At 44.9% G+C, this 11,079-nt stretch overlaps 1 protein-coding gene across 1 annotated transcript; it reads left to right on the forward strand.

The window, feature by feature from the left end:
• Positions 1–854: 854 nt before the first annotated feature.
• Positions 855–7,687, forward strand: LOC309336209 (olfactory receptor 13H1-like). Its single transcript, XM_081851806.1, has 2 exons — positions 855–2,988; positions 5,801–7,687. Exons 1-2 carry the CDS (start codon positions 2,949–2,951, stop codon positions 6,739–6,741), a joined length of 981 nt encoding a protein of 326 aa, XP_081707932.1. The 5' UTR covers positions 855–2,948; the 3' UTR covers positions 6,742–7,687.
• The last annotated feature ends 3,392 nt before the right edge of the window (positions 7,688–11,079 follow it).

An 11,079-nucleotide genomic window follows, 5' to 3' on the forward strand; every position in this document is an offset into this window, starting at 1 on the left:
CCCCCCCTCTTCCCGAGGCCAACTCCCTCTGGCTTGGGTCCTGGCAGTCCCTCTTTGCCCCAACGTTCCCACCTGGTCTGCAGATCTCGGCATAGCGCTACTGCTTCTTCCTCTCTCTTTTTGGATGCTGCTACTTCTGCGTAAAGCGTCGAAACTGCTTCTGTCAGCTCTTTCACCTTGTCCTCTGTAGTCATCTTTGCCGATCTTCGTGAGCTCGCAAAACACCAAGTTTTGCCCCTCGCTGCGCCAACTCACGCTGCGAGGGTTAAATCTTTATTGAGACGGAGCTTACTGTCAGAGCTGCCCGAGGTCCCAGCTCACAAAGGACCAACGCCAGTTCTTGTTATATATAAAAGTCTTTATTGAAGTTCAGTTTCGATTTCAAAGCCGTGGCGCGCAGCTCTACGTCTTGAACTCTAGACCGCTGAAGCTCCGTCTGAATCTCCTCCCCCCAGACTCTAGCCTTTAAGACTCTAGCCTTGCTCCACCTCTTCCTTTGCTCTTTCCTCCTCTGGGTCTGCCTGTCCGCTGGGGTCTTCCCCTTTCTAGACTCTTCTGACGCTGAGTCCCCTGAGTCTTCCCCCTGCCTCCGGCGGGCTTTAGGACCTGGTTCCCAATCCGGGTTTTCTGCTGTCCCGCGCGCCTGTACATTTGAACTTGGCGCACGCGCCCAGCCGGCAACCTTTCTCAAAGCCACCCCCAAAAAATGAAACCAAGTGAAAGAAGCATTTGTCTTCTTTCTATGCATATGCAAACCCTGTTTTGCTTTGATTGGTATTCTTTCACTTCACCTTGTGTTTTTGGGGGTAATATGCATGCAAACCTAAAGAACCTGAAACCAATTGAAAGAAGCCCAAAGCTTATTTGTCTTCTTTCTATGCATATGGAAGCAAAAACAACCTGTTTTATTTTGTTCAGGCTTCTTTCATTTCACTTTGAGATTTTTGGATGCACAGTGAAAGAACCTGAAACCAAGTGCAAGTGAAAGATGCCCAAGCAAAGCTTATTCGTCTTCTTTTTATGCATATTGAACCAAAAAGAATCTGTTTTCCTTTGTTTAGGATTCTTTCACTTCGCTTTGCGATTTTTGGGTGCACAGCCATAGAACCTGAAACCTGGTGAAAATATCCAATCAAAGCTTATTCATCTTTTTGTGCATATTGAACCAAAAGGAATCTGTTTTGCTTTATTTGACATAACGAGTAAGAAGGAGGGGAAGGAGAGAAAGAGAGAGAGAAAAGGAAGGAGAGAGAGAGGAAAGGGAGATAGAGAGAGAAGAAAGGGAGAGAGAGAGAGAAAGGTGGAGAAAGAAAGAGAGAAGAGGAGAGGGAGAGTGAGAAAGGTAGAAGAAAGGAAGAGAGAGAAAGACGGAGAAAGAAAAAGAGGAGAGGGAGAGGGAGAGAAGAAAGGGAGAGAGAGAGACGAGAGAGAGAGAGAGAAAAGGAGGGAGGGAGAGAGAGAGAGGTACAGAGAGGAAAGGGAAAGGGAGAGGTAGAGAGAGAGAGAAGGAAGGGGAGAGAGAGAGGAAAGGGAGAGATACATAAGAAATGGAGAGAACGAGAGAAAGATCAGGGAGAGAGGAAGAGAGATAGAGAGAAGGAAGTAAGCAGGGAGAGAGAGAGAAGGAAGGGAAGAGAGAGAAAGAGTGAAAGTGAAGGTGAACAATTTAGTTGAATACTGCTACTACACAGATACTGTGATACTTCACAGATCCCTTGAAACTTTCAGTAGTTTTATCAAATTTGGTTGCTGTTTTGGGGGCATGTCCCATGGAATTTCTCAGATGTTTCCTTGGAGAAGAAACCTTCAATATCACTTTGCATTTATCTTGAGCTGAAACTAATGGCATCCTCAATCCTACCAACAGAAAATGTCCTGGTGTAACACCAACTGAGTCTGCCCATAGTTCAGGAACCTGAGTGAATTTATCTGATACTTTTTAGAAGCCCAGAGTACCTCAATATTACTGTTGTGTACAATTATGTTCTAATGGATTATTGAATATTACTTCATTTGATATGTTGCTTATTTTAAAGTTATTATTTTATTATGACCTTGTTGTATTGGATCAGATTATAAGGTGTGTGATCTTTGTTGTATATTTCATTGTTGTAAACTGCCTTGTGTAATACAGAAAGGAAGTATACAAATTAAAAGTGAACTGAAATGAAAAAATAGAGGAAAGTCACATCAGGCCAGCTTCAACTAACCTGATGTGCCAGCAAAAGCCCGTGCAATTACTTCCGCTAGCCCAAAGTCAGGTTTCCCCATTCACCCCACAAGTACCTCTGCACCTCCATCATATCCATTCCGGAAGGTCAGGAGAACCCCCAGAACAGCAGGGGGGGAGATTGTTCCAACTGACAAAGTGCGATGTTTACACTGATGGAAAGATCATAATAATGCAACACTGAAATATTTCCTCTCATTCTTTCAGTCTATCATTGATATTTCAGTGCTGTAAATTTAAGAAGCTATTGAGCCAAATGTTTGGTACTTTTTTCATCAGAAAAAAATCTGATATAGCAATGACCAAATTCAAGGGTTCAGGAGTTCAGAACTTGAGTGAATTTCTGCAACACAATGTGCACTTTTAAGAAGCCTAGATAAAAGTCATATTATCTTTTTCAGTTTATGTTTGATATTTTGGTGTTGCAAATTCTTAGAAGTTGCTTCTAGCTTCTGCTCTTCTTCATTAATTATCCTCATGGGATGTGGTCCCTCTGGAATCTCATAAACAGTTCTGAATTTCCAACATAAGATCATGGATTTAAAAATGTTTGGAGATAATATAAATACTTTGTCAATACCATAAAAATGTAAATCTTAATTGGTTCCGACGAAACTATGTTTTGTTCTTAGCCAGATGAAGATTCTACAACACTAGTGAGTCATCTAAAGATTTAAATTTCAATAAGTAGGACTAAGTTAAAACGGATGTTTGCTGAATGTTCAAGCGCATTCACAGTGGAGTGATTTTTTTGAGAGGTAAGTGTGATAAAAAGTTTTGAAGATGTGTTTGACGCTGTTTCTAGTAAACAGTTGTATATGGTCTTTCAATATAGAAGGAGACCCTTATGGTAGACAGATATTCCATAAAATATAAAGGTGACGAAGAGTATCTTTTTGAGTTGAGAATCTACATGCACTAATTCAGGACCCTGACAGAGATGTTCTCTCTGTGTTCCAGCAGCCCCATTTATTTCTATGAAACTAATGAGTCCACGCACAAAGGATATAAGTGTGTGTGTGTGTGTGTGTGTGTGTGTGTACATGCGCGCGCATACACACACACACACACACACACACACACACACACACACACACTTCTGCCTGCCCTGAACTGAATGGAGCAGTAGTTGTGATGCAGTGGCTGCTGCATGTTTGAAATCCTGCCATCATCCTGTATCTGCAAATTTTCAGCCATTCTTAAAATGCAACTAGGATTATTTATTTTGTAAAATACAGAGCCATTTTGAGGAGATCAGACTTAAGAGGGTTTTTTTTAAAGTCTGCTGAGCTGAGGGACAAAAGACTGATATTGGCACAGCAATTTGACAGGGGTTGGCAAGACTGTCACACTTACAGGACTCTTCCCCAACCTGGTGCTCTCTAAATGTTGCAGGACTCCAGTGAAGATATAGATTCTCTCTGAAATTTGTCTGTTTGTGATGTGTGTGTGTGTGTGTGTGTGTGTGTGTGTGTGTGTGAGAGAGAGAGAGAGAGAGAGAGAGAGAGAGAGAGAATATGAACCATTCAGAAAGGGTTGTACGTCCATGACTATCTCTATCCCATAGAAATCACCAGCTCTTAAAGGTGCTTAACTATGGCTGGATTTTGCAAATTGGCAGTAGCATCTCAGGGGGGTGTTCTTGCTCTATTGACTTGTGCAGCTCCTGTACCAAGCTAAACTCTCTATATCTCTAAGTACCAATGCAAAAAGGAAAACAAGGAAGAAAATGGTTTTTTATCAGCTCAACTCCCACTAGAGTCAACCAGGCTCTATCATTCAGAATACTACAGTTCAGACCCCACCACTGACCACAGTCAAGAACCAGATTTCTTAAAATCAAAAGCTGACAGAACTACCACACTTACTGGCATATTCCACCAGTTGGCATTGTCTAGGTGTTGAACTCCACTTGCCTTCATCCCTGAACATTGACCAAGTCCAATATGTGGAAAGCTCTAGTTTGAGAAAGACAAGTTTATAGGCTCATAATATAATATAATATAGGGTTGCCATATTTCAAACAGAAAAGTTGTTGAGTGGTTAACTAAAAAAAAAGTTTAGTTTTGCCCAAAGTTGTTGAGCTTAAAATGCAATTTTTGAGCTATTTTTATGGGAAACAGCCAAAAATGAAACTGCCGACATGGGCTACCATATGTCCGGATTTTCCAGGCCTTTTTTGGCCAATTTTTGCCCAGACACTGCTGATGACTGCAGTATTCTGGATATGTCCAGGAAGTTCCAGACGTTTGACAACCCTAATATAGATTGACGATAAAGCATGAAATCTGACCTGGAGCTACGTATAAAATGAACACAAGGACCAAACTATAGTAAACCTCCCTTATGAAAGAACAGCAAAATGATCCTCTCAATGTTTTAACCAGTAAGTAGGTCAGCCATTTGTTATCTAGTTTGGAGCGGTTTGTTTGCTTGTTTGTTTTTGGACAGATAAATCTTTAAAGTGTTTAGAAATAAAACAGAAAATATTAGTGATATATAAAACACAGAATAAAATCTATTCCAGTCCATATGCCATGAGTGAGTGATTACCCATATGGCTGTACAGACATCTGACCCAGCCAGCTTGGCCAAAGGCCAGGCATGATGGGAGTTGTGATCCAGAAACATCTGGAGGGCACCTTAAATATCTCCCCCAAAGGTTAAATCTGAGATTATTCTTGGCTTTCATTACATTACAACATGAATTAAATGAGGCTTTGGGTGAGGTGGAGTGAGTTTGCTCGCAAATTATTTCACCCTTAATGGCTTGACTGGTGGCGAATGTATGGTTGTTGACCCCCAATGCATGTTGTGACCTGGGGATCTATGCTTGTTTGGCATTAATGGATGCATACACAATATCCAATACTCAGTAGAATGGAGGGAAAGTGTTATCTTCTCCAAAGATTTTGTAGGGAACACATGGACTTTTTTCACCACTGCTTCTGCATAGTGCAAACCAGTACAATGCACCCTCCAAATGCAAATGAAGAAAGGGAAAATACCCTCTATGCTTTCCTAATTACACAGAGCCAATTGAATTTCTTAATCTGCTATCAAATGTTAGTCAGTTTGCAGTACAACCTGGTGAATGTTAATGTATCACCTAAATTAGATTATATGCCTGTTGTATTTGTCCATGGAGTTTTCTTGGGAGGTATACTGGAGTGGCTTGCCGGTTCCTGCTCCAGGTGGATCACGTTTGGTCAAAACTCTTCACTATGACCTGTCCATCTTGGGTGGCCCTGCACGGCATAGCTCATAGCTTCTCTGAGTTATTCAAGCCCCTTCACCACGACAAGGCAGTGATCCATGAAGGGGATAGGACCTGGTCCATGGGGTCACGAAGAGTCGGACATGACTAAACGACCAAACAACAACAAAATTAGATTAATCAACAAAAGCTTTACATTTTGCCTTTCATTAGTGGCTGGGACTTAGTCATGATCTCTACACATGAACTTTTAATTTGTTTTCCATTTATAACATTTCACAACTGAGGAAATAAACAGAAGGGCTGGAATGTCCTACATGAGGTCCAATGATATTTGATATCACTTTTTACAGGTAACATGGAAGAATGGGGCAACACAACTGCAGTGACTGAATTCGTTCTAATAGGCCTCTCCAGAAACCACAAAGCACGTGCTGTTTTGTTTATTCTCTTCTTGCTGATGTACGTGGTTGCTGTAGCTGGGAATGGACTTATTGTGGTGCTCATTGTGATGGATTCGCACCTCCATACACCCATGTATTTCTTCCTCAGCAACCTCTCCCTCATTGATGTCTGCTATGTCACCACCTCTGTCCCACAGATGCTGGCCCACTGCTTCACAGACAGGCCCACAATCCCCAAGGGCAGATGCTTTGCACAAATGAGCATTGCTCTGTTTTTGGCAGTGGCCGAGTGCCTTTTGCTAGCAATGATGGCGTATGACCGTCTTGTGGCAATATGCTACCCTCTACGTTACAGCTTAATCATGAGCCAAAAGTTGTGCATCTCTCTGGCAGTCAGCCTGTGGTCTAGCTCTTTCCTCCTGACCATTGTTCCCTTTTTCAGTATGCAGGCACGCCTGTGTGGGCCCAATGTGGTGAATCATTTCAAATGTGAGCTCCAGGCAGTGTTGAAATTGGCCTGCTCTAATACCCAAGCCAGTGGAGTCAGCATGATGGTAACCAGTGTCTTCACTCTGGTGTTCCCCTTCTCATTTGTTTTGGTGACCTATGGTCGCATTGGTGTCGCTGTTCTGCGTATCCGCTCATCACAAGGCCGTAGTAAGGCCTTGTCAACCTGTGGTTCTCATCTGGCTGTGGTGGGAATTTTCTATGGCACAACCTTGGCCATGTACCTCAGGCCTCAAGCCAAAACATTCACTGACAAGGAAAAAGTAGTGGCTGTGTTTTATGGGGTTGTCACTCCCATGCTCAATCCCATGATCTACAGCCTGAGGAACAGGGATGTGAAAGGAGCCCTGTGGAGAGCAATTGGAAGGAAAGTGGAGGAATAAAGCACTTCAGAAATTAAATTCTTTATTGATAGATAGCTATCAGCAGGAATACGTAAAGTGTTTTGTTATTCTGCAAATGGGTGGAGTTCAAAGTAGTGCTAAAGAGATCATTCCATCAGTGTAAGAATTTCTGCTTGTCTGAAGGGAAGGATTTCTACTTCAATGTGCTTCTCTGGAGCAGGATGGGGGGGGCATGCCCATTTGCACTAGCATGAGTCATGCTAGCTCCCACTAGCACAACTTATTTAATTGAATCTAGTCCAATATTTTTATTGCTGCTGGTGGTTATGGTGGCAATATAGCTTCTCATAGTGAGGAAAGGAAAATATTTAGCTGTGCCCCAAGCAGTTTACAAATCTAACTATAGGCATGGGCTGGGGAAACCTGTGGTCCTCCAGCTGTTTTTCGACTCCAACTATCATCAGTCCCAGCTAGCATTGCCAGTGTGATCAGGGAAGATGGGAGCTGTATTCCAGCAACATCAGGAGGCCCCCAGGTTCTCCATCTTTGCTTGAGTAAAAGAGGAAAAGGCAAGGAAAGGCAAGGATATTTACAGTTTCTTCTCTGCAGATTTCTTGACATCCTCTTTCCAAAAATTGTATGATCTCAGAAGCAGTTTTATTTTTTCAATCACAACTAGTAAGAGATCGGTTTTTGGTTTTTGGTTTGCTTTTCCTTCCTTCTTTCTCTTGGGGAGCATTGTTTCCTAGCTTGTCTTCAGAAATCCTGCATTAAAACACACTTTTTAGGCCAGCTAACCAAATGTTAAAAATTTAAATCACCATTTAAATTACCATGTTGTAGTATCATTTAAACTTGAGTGGTACATGATGTGCATAAAATGTTTTTTTGTAAGATTAAACCATATTAAACATCTTTCACAGTAAGCAAAGTCCAACTCTTCTATTTACCATGTGAAAGATCTATCACACAACCCTCAGAAGTACATTTTGGGTACGATTTGTCAGAGGCTTTATGCTGTCAAGCCGGCATAGATAAAACTCCAGGCTCACGGCCAGTTCCAATCTATTTCATTTATTGACAAAGTTCAAAAGTACATCTCCAGTGTTTCAATCAACGTCCGACCCTTTTGGCACAGTTGCCGCGTCTGATTTCTTTTTCCTTTTTTTACCCAGCATGCAAGTCTGCGGAAACCCCGCCCCTGACTTCCTCTGTGTACAGAATGACTTGTTCCAGGCTCATCCTCCTCCCTCCCTGCCTCTGACTCGCTGTCAGATGACAGGCTGCTAATGATCTCTTTAGTGCTGGTTTCTGTTCTTAAATCTTCTCCCGTTTGCCTCTCCTTGACATCCACCCCCCTCCTCAAAGGCCCCCTCCTGCTCAGGAGACCCGAGTGTACCCCTATCTCTTTCCTCTGGGGTGGTAGGGGAGAAGCCCGCAAAACAACCCTCTTCCTCATCCATCTCTTCGAACACCTCTCCAACCTCCAATTCCTGGTGTTCCCCAGTCTACGCCTTCATCTTCTTCCTCCTCCTCGTCTGATGCTGGGAAACCTTCGAATTCCTCTTCGTCTTCTGTTGTTTCGAACACCTGTTGTAAGGACCTACCCTTGCTTTTGGGTTTGTCAGGGAAAAACTGTGGAACTCCTCCACCAGCTCCTTGTCGGAAATACTGTCTTCTGGGACCCAGGTATTCTCTGATGTCGGGGCCCCTTCCCAAGCCACCAAATATTCCAAATTCCCTCCTCTCCAGCGATAGTCCAGTATTTCCGTAACCTCGTTGCACTGCTCCCTTTCCTCCATTTCGGGTGGTGGGCCTTCCACTCCCCCACTACCCTGCCTCCTTCCCCCCTCCCTGTAGGGAACATCAGTGACCTGTGGAACACTGGGTGGATTCTCATGCTCTCTGGCAACCTGAGCTTAAACGCCACCTGATTTATTTGTTGGATAACCTCAAAGGGCCCCACCTTCCTGGGCTTGAGTTTCTTGCAGCCCCCTTTCCAAGGCAATCCTTGCGTGGACAACCACACCTTGTCCCCAACCCTGATAACCTCCCCCGGTCACCGATGTTTGTCAGATTCCTTCTTGTATAACTCCTTAGCCCTTTCCAAATTCAACTGCAGCTGTCTGTGGATCGCTTCCATCTCTTCCACAAACTGTTCGGCCGCGGGAACACTCCACGACTCCTCCCCCCTCCCGGGGAAGGCCCTTGGATGACGCCCATGATTGGCAAAGAACGGAGTCGTCCCTGTGGATACATTCTCCACGTTATTGTAAGCAAACTCTGCCAGGGCTAGTTTGTTCACCCAATCATTCTGCTTCTGACTTACATAACACAGCAAATACTGTTGTAAAACAGCATTCGCCCTCTCTGCTTGCCCATTGGTCTTGGGGTGCCTAGCCGTCATAAAGCTCACTTCCACCTGGAGCAGCCCCATGAGTTTGCGCCAAAATCGTGAAGTAAATTGAGCCCCCCGGTCTGAAACCACCCGTGCAGGCACCCCATGCAACCTAGGCACATGCTCTACGAACAGCTTGGCTGTTTCTTCCGCCGTCACTGTGTGCGAACAGGGCACGAAATGGCACATCTTGGTCAAGAGATCCACCACCACCATGACCGCTGTCTTACCCTTACATCTGGGCAGATCAGTGATGAAGTCCACTCCTACCACCTCCCATGGCTTCCCTGGTGTGGGCAATGGTTCCAGCAACCCAGCTGGTGCCGCCCTTTCCCCTTTGGCCCTCTGGCATGTGTCACACCCTCACACATATTCCTTTACATCTTCTCTCACCCTTGGCCACCAAAATTCCCATGTGACCAGTAGCATGGTCTTATGCTGTCGAAAATGCCCTGCCGTACAACTGTCATGGAGTTGCTTGAGAATTCTGCCCCGAAGGTTTTCTCCTGGAACATACAAGGCCCCTTTGTGTTACAGTAGCCCCCCTTTCACTTCAAAACCCCCCTCGGCACCCCTTTTTCTCTTAATCCCCCCATTTTTTGTCTGGCAAAGACATCGTCTCTGAGCAGTTGCATCAGTTCGTCGTCCTTGACTAACGTCCCCCCGCACATCCATTTGCTCTCTGGGAACATCAGTCTTGCCACCGGAGGACCTTCCCCCATCATATACTCAGGTTTCTGGGAGAGCGCATCCGCCCTTGCATTCTGCTCTCCCGGCACGTATTGGATCTTGAAGTTGAAGTTGGCAAAGAACTCTGCCCATCTTATCTGCCTCTGGCACAACACCCGTGCCGTACGCCAGTACTCCAAGTTTTTGTGGTCGGTGCACACCAAAATGTGGTGCTTTGCCCCAACCAGGAAGTGCCTCCATTGTTTGAAAGCAGCCACGATCAAAAGCAATTCCTTATCATAGATGGTGTAGTTCTGCTCTGATTTGTTCAGTTTCCGCAAAAAAAGGCACACGGTCGCCACTCCCCCTTTCGATCTGTCTGCAGCAGCACCGCCCCAATCGCCCGATCCGATGCATCTGTCTCCACCCGTAGTGGTTGAGCCGGGTCGACGTGGATCAGTTGCTCCTCCGAAGCGAAAGCCCTCTTAAGCTTCTCAAACCCCTCTTGGGCCGCCTGTGTCCACTGAAACCTCTTCTTGACACTGAGACAGTCCGTTATGGGCGCCGTCAATTTTGCGAAATCTTTTATGAATTTCCTGTAGAAATTGCTGAAACCCAGGAAACGCTGAACATCTTTCCTGGTTTTGGGACTCTCCCATTCCACCACCGCTTTCACTTTCTCCGGATCTATAGCCAACCCCTGGTCTGACAGTCGGTACCCCAGGAATTCGACTTCCTTTGCGTGGAACTGACATTTCTCCAGCTTGACCTACAAGCGGTGCTCCTTGAGTTTGCTCAGGACCTGACATACATCCTTCACGTGCTGTTGTTCGTCTTCTGAGTACACAAGAAAATCGTCCAAAAAGCAAACACAGTTTTTGTAGAGCAAAGGTCTTAGCACGCAGTGCATGAAGGCTTGGAAACAGTGACTTCCGCACTGCAAACCAAAGGGCATGACTAAATACTCAAATGCCCCCATCGGGGTGAACATGGTGGTCTTCCACTCATCGCCCTCTTGTACTCGGATGAGGTTGTAAGCCCCCTGGAGGTCCAGCTTGGTGAAAATCTTCCCCTTACGCAGCCGTGCCAAAACGTTGTCGATCCTTGGCATTGGAAAAGCCACCGGTTCCGTCAGGCTGTTCAAAATTCTAAAGTCCACCACGAGCCTCCTCTCTTTCGTCGATCTCTTGTCCACAAAGAACACTGGGCTCCCCCCTGGGCCTTGGACTCCCAGATGAAACCCCTTCTTAGGTTTTTCTCAATAAACTCCTTTAGGTCCTTGAGCTCTCCCTCCAACATGGAATAGGTTT

Source organism: Podarcis erhardii, assembly GCF_964252035.2.
Source record: "Podarcis erhardii genome assembly, chromosome: 2".
NCBI lineage: Eukaryota > Metazoa > Chordata > Lepidosauria > Squamata > Lacertidae > Podarcis > Podarcis erhardii.